At 49.3% G+C, this 16,663-nt stretch overlaps 1 protein-coding gene across 6 annotated transcripts in view; it reads left to right on the forward strand.

Moving 5' to 3' along the window:
• ARMC2 (armadillo repeat containing 2) overlaps positions 1-16,663 on the forward strand; it is a 121,971-nt gene that overhangs the window by 87,919 nt on the left and 17,389 nt on the right. For all 6 annotated transcript variants that reach the window (XM_053592128.1, XM_053592131.1, XM_053592129.1 and 3 more), the window contains one exon: positions 11,384-11,702. In XM_053592128.1, coding sequence (XP_053448103.1) covers positions 11,384-11,702 — 319 coding nt within the window. The remainder of the gene's footprint in view (positions 1-11,383; positions 11,703-16,663) is intronic.

Genomic DNA, 16,663 nt, shown 5'->3' on the forward strand with positions numbered 1-16,663 from the left:
TCATTCTGTTTACCCTTCTTTTAGCATATGCTCTTGGCTTCAACCTGTGTGCATGGTGAGCTCTGATTTGGAATGCTTAGCTGTCATGGTGTCAGAAATGGGACCTGGCTCCACGCCCTTAGAACAGTGGTTATGGCGCCAGCCACATACACCAAGGTTCGAACCCAGCCCCGGCCAGCTAAGCAACAATGACAACTGCAACAAAAAAATAGTTGGGTGTTGTGGCGGGCGCCTGTAGTCCCAGCTACTTGGGAGGCTGAGGCAAGAGAATCGGTTAAGCCCAGGAGTTGGAGGTTGCTGTGAGCTATGACACCATAGCACTCTACCCAGGGTGACATAGTGAGACTCAGTCTCAAAAAAAAAAAAAAAGAAAGAAAGAAAGAAATGGGACCAGGAATGTCTGGATAATGTGGGCCAAAAGCTGTTCATCCCTAATGCGACCATAGGCATTTAGCAGTCCACAGTTAACATTGACCTCTGTCTCCCCTCCATCTTTTCTGGGGCCATTCAGGACTGATTAGAAAGGTGTCCCCACTCCTTCCCCTGGGGTCTTTGTGCGGTGCATGGGCTCTGGACTCGCCCTCTGCCTCCTCCCTGGTAGAACTATGTCCTGTGGCTATCTTCCCAGCCCCTCCGCGAGCACCTTCCCAGTGGGTGCTGGGAGCATTTGGCTGAGTACACTCTTTTTTGGAGCCTTGCCCTTGGTCTGTACCCCCGACTGAGCAGACTATGCAATAAACTCTTCGCTTGTTCCTTCTTTCTACCTCCTACCTCTTTGCTCTTGTGAAACTGGCTCTTCCTTTGCTCAGCACAGAACCCAAATGCCTAATTTATGTCTGCTGATTCAAGAAAGAACTGAGCACAGTGAGATTCTAGAACTTCTGAATTATAGCCACATTCAGAGGCATATAGTGGGTACTCCATAAGGGACTGCTGGTAGAAGAGATGGATGCCTGGAGGAGTCAAGTATAATCTCTTCTGGTTTTAAAATGATTCCCTCCTGGGCGGCGCCTGTGGCTCAGTTGGTAGGGCGCCTGCCCCATATATCGAGGGTGACGGGTTCAAACCCGGCCCCGGCCAAACAGCAACCAAAAAAAAATAGCCGGGCGTTGTGGCGGGCGCCTGTAGTCCCAGCTACTCGGGAGGCTGAGGCAAGACAATCACTTAAGCCCAGGAGTTGGAGGTTGCTGTGAGCTGTGTGAGGCCACGGCACTCTACTGAGGGCCATAAAGTGAGACCCTGTCTCTACAAAAAAAAAAAAAAAAAAATGATTCCCTCCTGAGATTCTTGGTTGCATGTCACCACCATTTCAGATTCTTCCATTCTATAAAGTTCAACACTTATGCAAATTGTTGACCCACTTTCAGTGCTTGTGGCTGGTTAGCATGTTAGCATGCTTAGCAGCAAAGCACAGTCTGTCTTCTGGTTGGCTCTGATGTGTCTGTTCCTCAAGCCACCTGTAAGCTCAGTCCACATTTGGGTTTTGTTTAAGGGTGGGAAGTTGGACAATGCAAACGGAAAATCCTGATTCAGCTCTCTGGCGTGAGAAGGTTGTAACCAAATTTTAAGCAGGGCATTTTACTTAAGTTTCTGGTTAAGGGTGGGTTCAGACATTCAGTACATTTATCCCCCCACCTTTCAGCTTCAACCTGTTCTGAAAAATCTTTCTAGAATGCTCTTTTTTGCTAAGGAGAAGTAGTTCTCTCCTAAGTAAGTGGAGCCTGTGGAACATGGCTGTCTGTGATAGCTCGGTATCAGTCCTTCCCTGTCGTCAACATCATCACCGGTTATTTTAAGGTGAGCAGCGTGTTCTCTGTGGCTGGCTGGGGGCGGGGAGCCGGGTGAGGTCATGCTGCGGCCGTCGCAAGGGGGCAGACGGTGCAGGTGATGCCAGCTCTGACATTTATTTAACAGGCAGTGAATGTTTTTGAGCAAAGAGATGATCTGAGAGCTCCAGGAAGTGGTTTTGATGTTGACCGCGGAGGAGAAAGCAGGGGTCCCTGACAACAGTCTGCAGAGGGTTTAGTGAGAACGGGCTTTGGACAGAGGCAGTCAGGGACATTTTGAGATGACAAGGTTGAAGGGACTTGGTGGCTGGCTGGTGAGGGGCGTGAGATAGAGAAGAATTGATTCTTTGGGGCTGGGGGCTTAGGAAGTGAGGACCAGTGGGAAGGAGGAGTTGGTCTGGAGATGGTTTTGGAAGCTGTCCATAAGCTCAGAAGTGACTGTTCAAGGCCTGGCTCTTTTCTTCACCAATGTTTGACTCTGTGAGGTTCCTGACAGGTTTCCCTGTCTCCACATCTCTAAGTAGAGGTTAAATCTCCCTCTTTGGCTATAGGCCAACATCTCTCACAGGGAAAGTGACATTTAGCAGCTCCTGCCCTGCTGCCGCTCCTTTTGAAGATCAACATAGACCAGTCTGTTGAGCAGTGTCCTACTCCTTGTTTTTCTGGTAAAATAATTTTTTTCAGGCTCATGGGGCCCATTCACACTGAATGACTTGCGTGCTCACTAGGGCACAACATACGCTAACTAAGGAAAACGTCCCCTAGGCTGGGACTGGAATGCCCTGCTGAGGTCAGGCCCTCTACAGAAGGTGCACCTGTTTGTCTAAGTTCTGGTTGGCCATAGCTGTTGCTAGGCTGAATTCTGTTTTAAGCAAAATTAGAAACTCAGTATGAACTGGTTATACCAGACTGCCTTCTTTAGGGGAAAAAAAAATTCTTTCTCTTGATTCATCTTCATTTTTGCTATTTCAAACCCACATAGTTGTGATATGAATATATAACTGTTAAATTTAATAAAAATGCTATGAAAGTGGAGTGTTAGTGTATAGAAGATTCGCAGATATTGTCTAAGAATAATGGGGGGAATCTGTGCCTCAAAGGAGCACTGCATATTGATGAAATAGTTTTCTGCTGTGAAATCAGTGCTCTCTGCAAATCATTGATGTTGGCCCTGGTCTGATTTTTACCTATCTTTGTAGGATATTTGATTAAGTGATATTTTGTAAGCTTGGGATGCCTCGGGCTGTGGAACAAGAGACGATCTCTCCATAATCCTGCCCAATGCAGACCTTATTTCAGTGGGGGTGGAAGCTGCCCTGGCGAGGTGGGGACCTCGCCAAGCCCTCCTGCTCAGCCCCCTCCTTCAGGATTCATTCCAGATGAGTCAAGACGAGCTTTGGCACCGGGAAAAGGAAACACCACCTCTGCCAACCTCCTGTGAGACTACTTCTATTTTGGCCTGTTCCATACTCCCTAGATCCACAGAGAATATATGTGAGAAAGGAGGAAAGAAAAGAAAAGAAAAAAAAAGGGATGCCTGAGCCAACCCTGAGAAAGAGGCCAGGAACAGTGCGCACAGCAGTTGCTGGGAGTGTGGTGCTGCAGACGGCGCAATCTGCCACCCCATTTGTTGATGTCGCACGCCATCCTTCAGTTGGCACCGAGGCTGCCAGGAACCACCTCCTCCTTTTTCCATCTGAAGGCAGGGAAGAAGTATGAAGACAGTGTTAACTCTTCCTGCCCTGCAGCCTTCAGTGCTGCTTCCCCACTTCAGGCTTAATAATCTGGGCCATGTTAGGGCCTATTGGGATAAGAGAATCAAAGAATTTTGCAAGTGGAAGGGGCCAGAGGGAATTTTTAGAAAGAGAAAAGCAGCACTTTTAGTCTTCCCCCATTAGACCACAAGTGACAGTGATTGAATTTTGACGAATGACTCCTGGCAAATCAGCTGTGCCAGGGGGAGGTAGTTCAGGGCCCGAGTAGCCTGCTGCGTAGATGAAGATAAGCCGGCTGGGTAGGTGGAGGCGCTAGGAAGAGGAGGCCAGCCGGCGTCCTCAGAGGATGGCAGTGACGGGGGAGGAGGCAAAATGACTAGTTCTAGGGACGATTTAGGGAGCAGAGTGCAACTGTGTATGACATTTCTTAAAAAGTCATTCAAAAATCACTCATAGCACCTTTCCTCTCTTGTCTAGTGAGACGAGAGCAATCCAGTGATCATGGTGAAGTTCAAAAATTGTTAACTGCTGTTAAATGAGGGAGGTCGCTATCTGGATTGTAAAAGAGAACGTGAATAGTTTTGTTCAGATTAAAGAGTGGAAGTTATTTTTAGTGAATTAGTTAATTTGTATATATAAACGCTTAGAACAGTGCCTGGCACATCGTAAATCCTGTGTTACTGTGTTAGTTGCTCCCACTACTGCCACTACTACTATTATTATTATTACAGTTTTCAGAAGTAGAACTTGTATCGTGTCTTTGATCAGAAAACATGTATCGAAGCGTACATGAAAATTTTGCTCAGAGTCCTCAGCTTAGAAAATATAAACTGGGATTTCCTTTAAGGAGCTTAATTTTTGGAAATACCCCCGTCTTGGTGGTAAAACTGCTTTCCTGCCTTTCAACTGGGTCTGGCCAGGGTGGACGGAAGGTACCAACTCAATATCGCCTTCCAGAGCCCGGGGAAGGGCCTTCGCCATGAGGTGTTACTTTAGGTAACCTCCTATTTCATGTGAAGTGGGATTTGAATATTATAATCAAATTGTGTGTGCTTGTTTTAGATGTAAGGCCCACAGGATTCAGCTGCTTTAGGGAACAGTCAGGTGATCAAAGAATGAGAAGCTGAGCCCAGGCCCGGGAAAGAGACTGGCCTGGATACTCTGAGGACTCCTCTTCCGTTGCCAGCCAGCTCTCCTCCCTGCACACGTGTGTGTGGAACTCAGATCCCTTCGCGATGACCTGGGCTTCCCTCCACTGTTCACTGGGCATCCTCTTTCAACTCTTCTGAGACTATCGGGTCTGTCCCGCAGAGTGCAATGCTATTGATTAGTTAGCATTTTATTGGTAATACACAAAAAGAGTTCATACAACTTGTGCTTTGCCTATGTAATCTACAGTATGGTAGTTCCCCCATTTTGCAGATGAGTTAACAGGAGGCACAGAAAAGTACAGTGACCTGTGTGAGCCCAGCCACCTGGCCCTGGCCCCAGAATGTAAACCCCCCTTGGCGTCTGGCTTCTCCCTCGGCCATTCCAGTCTTCGCTCCCTGCACATATGTTGGCCTCGTCTCCTCACGTAGATTATAGACGCTGCAGAGCATTGCATCCCACGCTTGTGTGTGTCTTTCCCCCCATTAAGACATTAAGAAATTATGTTAAGAAATTATCTGAGGACTAACATTCCATTTCCCCAGGTGGAGCCAGGAGCAGGTTCTCTTAATTGGACGACTGCTATGATTGGCTAACTGCTGTGAGTTGAAATGCTTCCAAAAATGAGCTCTGTCCTGGATGGGCTCCAGTTTTGCTGTAGTGTTAGGCTCCGTCCCTTCTTAATGTCTGTCAATGGTTCCCAGCTGCACAAGCAGCAGCCTCTCTTCTCTGCCGGTGAGTGTCAGGGAAGACTTATTCTTTTCTTTTATTTTTTTTGGCAAGAACAAGCAGGAACAAGTTGGTATTGGCAAAGGTCCTAGGCAAATCCAGAAGTTAGCTGCCCTTCGTCCTTGATCCTCTGCTCCTCTGCTGTCCCCTCACTGCCCGATACCCTCTACAGGGCCCCTGGCGGCCCACCTGGACCTGACCTGTGCTCTCCTATGAAATGCGCCCAGCCCTCTGCCCTTCCATCCCTCTCCCTTAAGGCTGCTGCCCACACTAATCTGATAAACAAAGGCAGGTTTATTTATGGTAATCCCTTCTGGTGACATATTTGCATTTTAAAAGGAGACAAATCTTTAACTGTTCTGCTAGGAGGCAGGGCCACCAAGAGATAAACTAAGCCAGACCCCCTGGGAGAAGCAGAGTTTGGTGTAGAAAGGGCTTAGAGTCTGAGTAATCCTGGATTCAAAGCCGGACTCTGCCCCTCCCCAGCTATGTGACCAGGCCAGCTTCTCCAAGCCCTAGTTTCTTAACTGTGAAATTGCACAGTGTCTGCACGGTGCAGAGTAGCAGCCAGGCCAGGTCCAGCCCCTCAGAGGACATCCCTCCCACAGCTCCTCCCCGGTGACCTCCTTACTACCCACCCGGAAGGTGAATCTTGACCTGTGTGTGTCTATTGCTGTCAAACTGAAAACATAATGATTTGTGTATCTTGTTTGATTTTAATATGACCTCAGCTTGGAATTTTTAAAAAACATTTTCAAATCGTGAAATATAGCTGTATACAGAAAAATATGTAAAATACATATGCCCAACTCAGCAAATAATGATGGAAGAGTCACTCATGTGACCACCACCCTTTCTAGAAATCAGTAGGGACTGCTTTAATGTACACAGCAGCTCTCCACTGGGGCAGTTTTGCTCCCAGGAGACATTTAGACATTTTTGGTTGTCACACATGGAAGGATGTTACTGGCATCCGAAGCCAGAAAAGCAATCTGCAAGACGGAGCCTAAGAAGCTGAACATAAGCAGTGCAGCTGACTAGTCTGCATGGCTCACCTTTCCACCCCCACCCCCTGTGCAGTGACTAGTCTGCATGGCTCACCTTCCCCCCCTCACTCCCTGTGCAGTGACTAGTCTGCATGGGTCACCTTCCCCCCACCACCACCCCCTGTGCAGTGACTAGTCTGCCTGGCTAAGCTTCTCCCCCCCACCCCCTGTGCAGCTGACTAGTCTGCATGGCTCACCTTCCCACCCCCAACCCCTGTGCAGTGACTAGTTTGCATGGCTCACCTTCACCCCCCCGCCCCGTGCAGTGACTAGTCTGCCTGGCTCACCTTCCCCCCCTCACTCCCTGTGCAGTGACTAGTCTGCATGGGTCACCTTCCCCCCACCACCACCCCCTGTGCAGTGACTAGTCTGCCTGGCTAAGCTTCTCCCCCCCACCCCCTGTGCAGCTGACTAGTCTGCATGGCTCACCTTCCCACCCCCAACCCCTGTGCAGTGACTAGTTTGCATGGCTCACCTTCACCCCCCCCCCTGTGCAGTGACTAGTCTGCCTGGCTCACCTTCCCCCCCTCACTCCCTGTGCAGTGACTAGTCTGCATGGCTCACCTTCCCACCCCCAACCCCTGTGCAGTGACTAGTCTGCATGGCTCACCTTCCCCCCCTCACTCCCTGTGCAGTGACTAGTCTGCATGGCTCACCTTCCCACCCCCATCCCCTGTGCAGTGACCAGTGTGCATGGCTCACCTTCCCACCTCCAACCCCTGTGCAGTGACTACTCTGCATGGCTCACCTTCCCACCCCCATCCCCTGTGCAGTGACTAGTCTGCATGGCTCACCTTCCCCCCCTCACTCCCTGTGCAGTGACTAGTCTGCATGGCTCACCTTCCCACCCCCAACCCCTGTGCAGTGACTAGTTTGCATGGCTCACCTTCCCCCCCCAACCCCTGTGCAGTGACTAGTTTGCATGGCTCACCTTCCCCCCCCAACCCCTGTGCAGTGACTAGTTTGCATGGCTCACCTTCCCACCCCCAACCCCTGTGCAGTGACTAGTCTGCCTGGCTCACCTTCCCCCCCTCACTCCCTGTGCAGTGACTAGTCTGCATGGCTCACCTTCCCACCCCCACCCCCTGTGCAGTGACCAGTGTGCATGGCTCACCTTCCCCCCCTCACTCCCTGTGCAGTGACTAGTCTGCCTGGCTCACCTTCCCCCCCTCACTCCCTGTGCAGTGACTAGTCTGCATGGCTCACCTTCCCACCCCCACCCCCTGTGCAGTGACCAGTGTGCATGGCTCACCTTCCCCCCCTCACTCCCTGTGCAGTGACTAGTCTACCTGGCTCACCTTCCCAACCCCACCCCCTGTGCAGTGACTAGTCTGCATGGCTCACCTTCCCATCCCCACCCCCTGTGCAGTGACTAGTCTGCATGGCTCACCTTCCCCCCCTCACTCCCTGTGCAGTGACTAGTCTGCATGGCTCACCTTCCCACCCCCAACCCCTGTGCAGTGACTAGTCTGCATGGCTCACCTTCCCAACCTCACTCCCTGTGCAGTGACTAGTCTGCATGGCTCACCTTCCCACCCCCATCCCCTGTGCAGTGACTAGTCTGCATGGCTCACCTTCCCCCCCTCACTCCCTGTGCAGTGACTAGTCTGCATGGCTCACCTTCCCACCCCCAACCCCTGTGCAGTGACTAGTTTGCATGGCTCACCTTCACCCCCCCCCACCCCCTGTGCAGTGACTAGTCTGCCTGGCTCACCTTCCCCCCCTCACTCCCTGTGCAGTGACTAGTCTGCATGGCTCACCTTCCCACCCCCAACCCCTGTGCAGTGACTAGTCTGCATGGCTCACCTTCCCCCCCTCACTCCCTGTGCAGTGACTAGTCTGCATGGCTCACCTTCCCACCCCCATCCCCTGTGCAGTGACCAGTGTGCATGGCTCACCTTCCCACCCTCACCCCCTGTGCAGTGACTAGTCTGCCTGGCTCACCTTCCCACCCCCATCCCCTGTGCAGTGACTAGTCTGCATGGCTCACCTTCCCCCCCTCACTCCCTGTGCAGTGACTAGTCTGCATGGCTCACCTTCCCACCTCCAACCCCTGTGCAGTGACTAGTCTGCATGGCTCACCTTCCCACCCCCAACCCCTGTGCAGTGACTAGTCTGCATGGCTCACCTTCCCACCCCCATCCCCTGTGCAGTGACTAGTCTGCATGGCTCACCTTCCCCCCCTCACTCCCTGTGCAGTGACTAGTCTGCATGGCTCACCTTCCCACCCCCAACCCCTGTGCAGTGACTAGTTTGCATGGCTCACCTTCACCCCCCCCCACCCCCTGTGCAGTGACTAGTCTGCCTGGCTCACCTTCCCCCCCTCACTCCCTGTGCAGTGACTAGTCTGCATGGCTCACCTTCCCACCCCCAACCCCTGTGCAGTGACTAGTCTGCATGGCTCACCTTCCCCCCCTCACTCCCTGTGCAGTGACTAGTCTGCATGGCTCACCTTCCCACCCCCATCCCCTGTGCAGTGACCAGTGTGCATGGCTCACCTTCCCACCCTCACCCCCTGTGCAGTGACTAGTCTGCCTGGCTCACCTTCCCCCCCTCACTCCCTGTGCAGTGACTAGTCTGCATGGCTCACCTTCCCACCTCCAACCCCTGTGCAGTGACTAGTCTGCATGGCTCACCTTCCCACCCCCAACCCCTGTGCAGTGACTAGTCTGCATGGCTCACCTTCCCACCCCCACCCCCTGTGCAGTGACTAGTCTGCATGGCTCACCTTCCCACCCCCAACCCCTGTGCAGTGACTAGTCTGCATGGCTCACCTTCCCACCCCCACCCCCTGTGCAATGACTAGTCTGCATGGCTCACCTTCCCACCCCCACCCCCTGTGCAGTGACTAGTCTGCATGGCTCACCTTCCCCCCCTCACTCCCTGTGCAGTGACTAGTCTGCATGGCTCACCTTCCCACCCCCAACCCCTGTGCAGTGACTAGTTTGCATGGCTCACCTTCACCCCCCCCCCACCCCCTGTGCAGTGACTAGTCTGCATGGCTCACCTTCCCACCCCCAACCCCTGTGCAGTGACTAGTCTGCATGGCTCACCTTCCCACCCCCATCCCCTGTGCAGTGACTAGTCTGCATGGCTCACCTTCCCACCCCCAACCCCTGTGCAGTGACTAGTTTGCATGGCTCACCTTCACCCCCCCCACCCCCTGTGCAGTGACTAGTCTGCATGGCTCACCTTCCCCCCCCCCACCCCCTGTGCAGTGACTAGTCTGCATGGCTCACCTTCCCACCCCCATCCCCTGTGCAGTGACTAGTCTGCATGGCTCACCTTCCCACCCCCATCCCCTGTGCAGTGACTAGTCTGCATGGCTCACCTTCTCACCCGCACCCCCAATCCCCTGCCCCAGACTATCTGGTCAGGGTTTCTCTATGATTGTGAGGATGTACGTCTCAGGAGACTCTGAGGAGGTCGTCAAACTGAGGCAATAGGTGTTGTGATATTGGTAGAGTAAAGGTTACTGTGATGACGCAATGTTTCTGTGTTGATTCTCTTAGCTATTTTGTTAAAATGAAAATCACCTTTCTGTTGTTTAAACATTTTGCATTGTCAGAATGGATTACTGTCAGATAAAGTTAAAATATTCCGGCTCTGTTTCCTTGTATTTCATTGTAAGCTATTGGAATTGTGTCTGAGGCAGAACAGAATTGAGAGGCGACTCTTGCTGTTCTCCAGAATCATGGCCTTCTGTCTAATAAAGCTTATTTGGTCCTAAACCCCATCTCTGCATATTGGCTGGACAGTGACAGGTGGCTGGACTCGCTTTTTCTGTTAACATCTCCTGTAGGTAAAGGCCAAGGATGTCAGGAAACCTCGCACCGTGCAGGGGACAGCTCCCCACAGCAGAGAGTTATCTGCCCAAAATGTCAGCAGTGCCCATTATGAAACTCTGCTTTAATACAATCCACTGTTTGGTAAATGTCTAATTTCCAGAAACACAATGAATTTTTCGGCAGGAGATGAACTTTTAGGAAAAGATTTGGACACTCAAGAAACTTGTCGGCTTGGTGCCCGTAGCACAGTGGTTACAGTGCCACCTTACATACACCAAGGCCAGTGGGTCCGACCCCGGCCCCGGCCAGCTAAACAAGAATGACGACTACAACAAAAAATAGCCAGGCATTGTGGCGGGCGCCTGTAGTCCCAGCTACTCGGGAGGCTGAGGCAAGAGAATCACTGAAGCCCAAGAGCTTGAGGTTGCTATGAGCTGTGACGCCACAGCACTCTACCAAAGGTGACATAGTGACACTCTGTCTCTAAAAAAATAATAAAATAAATAAATAAAAGTTTAAAAAAAAGAAACTTGTGAAAACTTAGGTTTACATGACACATTTTAACTTACATTTTGAGACAGCTTCTCACTATGTCACCCTTGGTAGGTGCCACCATGGCATCGCAGCTCACAGCAACCTCAGACTCCTGGGTTCAAGCGATTCTCTTGCCTCAGCCTCCCAAGTAGCTGGGACTACAGGCACCCGCCACAACACCCATCTATTTTTAGAGACAGTGTCTCGCTCTTGCTCAGGCTGGTCCCAAACCCGTGAGCTCAGACAATCCATCCGCTTCGGCCTCTCAGAGTGCTAGGGTTACACATGACACATTTTTAGTAATGATATCCATTTGGCTAATTATTCTCTGAAGAAAAAAATAAAAAAATAAAAAAAGGCCAGCCAGAATTTCAGATGAAGGATCTGAAATTAATAGACCTTGCTGGTTGCATTGATCAGTCTATATTCTTTCGTTGCTGCCAAATGCTTTTAATCTGCTCTGTCAATTTGCACCAGTCTTGGGAATCAAATACTGTACTGCACAAGTGAGTAGAAGCCAGATGTGTTTCCTTTTACCATTAATTAAATTGGAAATAAATTAAGTGCTGTGCTCTTCCCAGCAACTGGTTCCAGTCTCTTTGCACACGTAACTCTTTGTCTTTCATTTATTGCAGGATTTAGTCATTCGTATTGTTTTTATTCTTGGCAACCTAACAGCGAAAAACAACCAAGCTCGTGAACAATTTGCCGAAGAGAAAGGAAGCATCCAGACCCTGCTGTCATTATTTCATACGTTCCACCAACTCGATCTGCAGTCCCAGAAGCAGGCGTGTGAAGGAACAGGGCTGGCCAGGGCACAGAGGCCGCCGTCAGAGGTGGAGGAAGTGCTCATCAAGCTGACCCGCCTGCTGGCCAACATAGCCATCCACCCGGGCATTGGCCCGGCCTTGGCTGCCAACCAGCGAATAGTGGGCCTGCTCCTGACCATGCTGGGTGAGAGCTGCGGCCCGCTGTCTGCAGCCAGGGCCCTCCCTCTCAGCTGGGAAGACGGTTCTGCGGTTGGGGTGTGGTGAGGATTTCATGAGCACAAGTGGCTCGCTTGAAAAAGCTTTCATGGCTGTGTGAAGGAAAATTCCTCTGGTGTTCGCTTTAAAACAGAACCGCTTTAAAAGTAATCCAGATATTTTTATAAAAAAGAGAAAGGAAAAGAAAACATAGGAATATAGATTGTCACTAAAACCCCCTGGATCATATACTTTAAAAGGGCAAATTTTATGGTTTGTGAATTATATTGCCATATAAAAAATTATACTGATCTAATGAACAACGATTGGCTAAACTAACCATAAAGAGTTTAAACAAAGAGTTTAAGATCCCAGATTTTTCCTGGGCCAGTCCACATGATTAGAATTAATGTTTTTTTTTTCCCTTTGGATTCTTACATTACAGACCTCAGATATTCAGGGCTGATCTTTCCCCTGTTAGTCAGCCTGGGCTTCCATAACAAAATACATAGATAGGGCAATTTAAACAACAGAAATGTATTTCTGATGCTTCTGTAAGCCTGAGAAGTTCAAGGTGCCAGCCAGCTAAATTCCTGATGAGGGCCTTCTTCCTGGCTTGCAGATAGCCATCTACTCACTGGGTGCTCATGTGGCCTTTTCTCGGTGCAAGTCTCTCTCCCTCTCTCTTCTCACAAGGTCACTAGTCCTGTAGGAGTAGGACCCTACCCTCGTGAGCTCACTCAGCTCCATGCCTCTTAGAAGCCCTCCCTTCAAATACAATCAGATAAGGAGTTGGGCTTCAACACATGTGTTTCAGGGAGACACTCTTCAATCCATAGCACCCCTCTCCACTTTTCAGGCCTCTCATTTCTCATGGGCACCTCTGCCTGTTGGTGTGTAGGGAAATTACCTGCGATCCAGGGCAGTCACTTTAGTCACTCCTAACCAGACGTGAAGATTTTGTTGTTGTGGAAGGACATTTAACGCCTGACAAAAATGATGTTTTGAAGTAATCTGTGAAAACTCGCACCCGCCCCTCTCTGTCAACCATTCGTGGAGTCCTTCTGCATAATCAGTCCTGCGCGGTGTGTTGCAAGTTTGTTTTAGTGTGCTCAGACTGCCATGACTAAGTACCATACACTTGGTGGCTTAAACAACAGAAATTTATTTGCTTACAGTTCTGGGGACCAGAAGTCCAAGGTTAGGTTGCCAGCAGGGCCAGTATCTGATAAGGGGTTTCCTCCTTGCATATAGGTGACCACCCTTTCCCTATGGCCTCACACGGTGAACAGAGCATGCTCTGGGGTCTTTCCCTCTATTGGACTAGAGCCCTGCCCTTCAGACTCATTTAACCTTTCTCACCTCCCACAGCAGTCTCCAAATATAGTCATGCTCTGGGGTAGGGCTTTAACATATGAAGGTTCTAGAAATGTGAGCAGGTGTCTGTTTCAACAGGGAGGGATGTCAGGTACACAGATAAGAACTACACAGGTTATGAGAAGTGTCAGAGCAAGGTACACATGGGCCTGAGGGCTGAGAGGCAGAGCTACAGAGCTCAGCTGTGGGTGTGTGACAAAGCCTTTATCACCCAGCTATATAGTTTAAAAAGTGTTTTCGTATCTGTTATATCACAAAGCAAGGGTAAGTTTTTTTATTATTTTCAGCAGTTTACAGATGAGAAAACAGTCCCAGTGAGATAGTAACTTTCATAAGTTAGTAAGTGACAGTTGTCCAGTCCCAAACCTGTGCCCCTCTTCTCTGCACACGACTCATCACCTGTCTCAAGAAAGGATTCTTTGCTATAATGCGATGGCTCACACCTATAATCCTAGCTCTCTGGGAGGCTGAGGATCCCTTGAGGTCAGGAGTTCGAGACCAGCCTGAGCAATATAGAAAGACCCCATCTCTACAAAAAATACAAAAATTAGCTGGGTGTGGCAGTGCACACATGTGGTCCCAGCTGTTCAGGAGGTTGAAGCAGGAGGATTCCTCAAGCCCAGGAATTTGAGGTTTCAGTGGGCTATGATCATGCCTCTGCTGTCATGCCTGGGCAACAAAGAAAGACCCTCTCTCTAATAAGGAAGGGAGGGAGGGGACAAGAGAAATTCAGTCCCTGTAACAACCTCAAAAATTTCAGCATTCGAATTGTAACATTTCCCTGTCTGAGGAGGCTTCTTTCCCTTCTGGAGGATCAACTCTTGTAGTGCGCCAGGGATAGATCTGACCGCTCCACAATCAGCTGTGGGACTCACTAAGGTACCCAGAAACTGATTCTGTAAACTACCATTAGAGTCTTGAAATTTGCCTTTCTTTTTTCATCTTAAATGCAACACTATTAAATAGAACACTTTACAGATCCTTACCTTAAGTAGAGGGAAAACAATTACACTCTCATCTGTAAGCATCTTATTTTTCATGGCAACTCTAAAATCAGCATGTCTCTCCTGTTTTCTTTTTCTACTTCTCAATAAGCAGAAGTTGGAGCCATAAATAATATAGTCTGTTGCTTGCTGTATATATACTGTGAGGTCTTGGAGAAGAAAGTGGAGGAAAGGTAAGAGCTCCTCAAGTTCATCGAGGTGCTGGGTCAAATTCTCCATCTTCGTCTGTGAGGCTGGCACTGGGGGACCAGGCAGCAAAGTCCTCAAACACGTCACATTCTTTTAACACGTGCGTCAGATTGTTGATGCCTTTGGAGTAGGCCTGTCTCACTGTCCCTTCTGACTCTTCCAGCTTCTCTAACCAGTCCAAATCATCTCCGCCATACAGGCGTGTGTCCAAACCGGGTTCAGATCTTTTGTTAGATGTGGTTTCTGATGCCTGTCCCAATTCCACTGGACAAACACATTCTTTACCATTTTCTTGTTTCTTCTTTCTCAGATACTGAAAATGACTAAAGTAAGTTTCTTCTGCTTCCCTTTGACGGTAGCTATTAGACGTACATAGTCCGATGACCCCGTGGCCTCTCACTTCATGTGTTGGGCCTCAGCACTGATCAGAAGGTTGAAATGAGTGGCCAAATGCCTTTGCAACAAAGTCTTCTTTGGTAGGATTTTCAATAACTGAGCTATTATTTCTTCAGTAAAGTGAAGTTCTGAACCATGAGCCCATCATGGACACCACTGCCTCTGAGATGGAGGGACATGTTCTGTCCAGCCCACGGAGCATAGCTGCTCCATCATGCCATGGTTGGTCCACCGCTGAATTGCTGATGGGGTGATGCTATTCTCCATGGACAGTTTGGTTAAAAGTTATTGATTCTCAAGACCCGATGGTACTTTTCTTTTTGAGACAAGAGTCTTACTATGTTGCCCTCAGTAGAGTGCCGTGGCATCACAGCTCACAGCAACCTCAAACTCTTGGGTTTAAGTGATTCTCTTGCCTCAGCCTCCCAAGTAGCTGGGACTACAGGTGCCCGCCACAATGCCTGGCTATTTTTTTGGCTGTAGTTGTCATTGTTGTTTAGCTGGCCTGGGCTGGATTTGAACCCACCAGTCCTGGTGCATGTGGCTGGTGCCCTAACCACTGAGGTTCGGGCACCGAGCCTGGCTGGCACTTTTAATACTGAGATGGCATAGCCCTCTCACAATCTTCAAAGACAGTAAGTCATCTACAGTCACATAATGTAGCATCTACCTGCCCTTCATGAAACTGTGTCTGACATTGGGGGAGGCCAATGTCACCCATCCCTATAGGGGCCAGGTGAAATCTATGACTGGTTTCTTCTTTGGATCTCAGGACTTGCAGTGCCAGCTGGAGTTTCTTTTGGTGAAGTAAATGCTTAATTCCAATTTTCTTCTCTAGATCTTATTGAGAAGCTTACAAAAGTGTTTGGCCAGATGTAATTCAGTGCTTGCCAGAATTCAGGTAGAAGTCTGCACACTTGTTCCTTGGATTCATTTGTTAAATGGAATATCCAAGTTACTGTTAGACCGTCCCAAATCTCAAGACCACTCAGACTCAGACATGTCATCTGCATTGAATGTTGTTGACTGACTTCTCCCGTGTTTTCCAAAGAGTTTCATGATACCTCTGGATTTCTTTTTGGAATCCAGAGACAGTGGAGATACCAGGAAGGAACTGTTCCTCTCTGAACCTTTTGGCTGAGAAGATGCATCAGCCAGACTTAGGTGCTGTGCCGTTTCCTTTCCCGTTTCAGCCAATTTGGTGGCATTTGCTGTCCTCTTGTTACTTTTGATTTTAAAAAGCCCCAGCCAAAAGAAGAGCTAGCTCTTCCAGTGCCATAGGCTGTCATCATGTCCTGGAGCTTTGGAGGGAGGCTGCTGAATGGGCTGCTTTCTGCTAGAGGTTTATCCCCATCTGACTGCACTTTCTTCCCATTTCCCAGGCTGCTGAATTTTTGCAGACTAGAAGTTAAAAGACTTATCACATAGCCGGGTGTTAACAGGAGGACCAAGTGTTATTTTTTCATCATTCTCTTCAAATGAAATCTCTGGTTCAGGAGGCAACTTTGAATTTTCAGAAGCTTCCACATCTATAGATGCTGCTAATTAATGGAGGGATTGAAACTTGCAAGAGGCTGGTGTGCAGCCCTTTGGGAACACTTGTGTTAAATGTGTCTGTCACAGCTGGGCGATGCCATTATTGGAGTTGGTGGTGGGCTTTTGAAACTGAACTTCATGAAACTAATGAAGTTTCATTCTAAGACAAAGACTCCGTGTATCTGACATGTCACGACGGAACTGGAATAGAGCCTGTTTGCCCTTGTTCTGTTGCTGTAGTTCTCTGACTGGTCTGTTGGCTGGCTGGATTCCCGTGACTCATGTGTGCTGCAGTTAGGGTCTTGCAAGGTGTCTAAGTTTTTCTTCCTGATACTGCCTCATGGCCTCTACTTGTTGAGATCTCTGGTTTGCTCAGTCAGAGATCCTGCGGCACTGTTGTGATTGCTCAGTCTTTCAACAATCTTTCTTTACTATCAGCAAATGCTTT

This window comes from Nycticebus coucang, chromosome 5 (assembly GCF_027406575.1).
Source record: "Nycticebus coucang isolate mNycCou1 chromosome 5, mNycCou1.pri, whole genome shotgun sequence".
Classification (NCBI taxonomy): domain Eukaryota; kingdom Metazoa; phylum Chordata; class Mammalia; order Primates; family Lorisidae; genus Nycticebus; species Nycticebus coucang.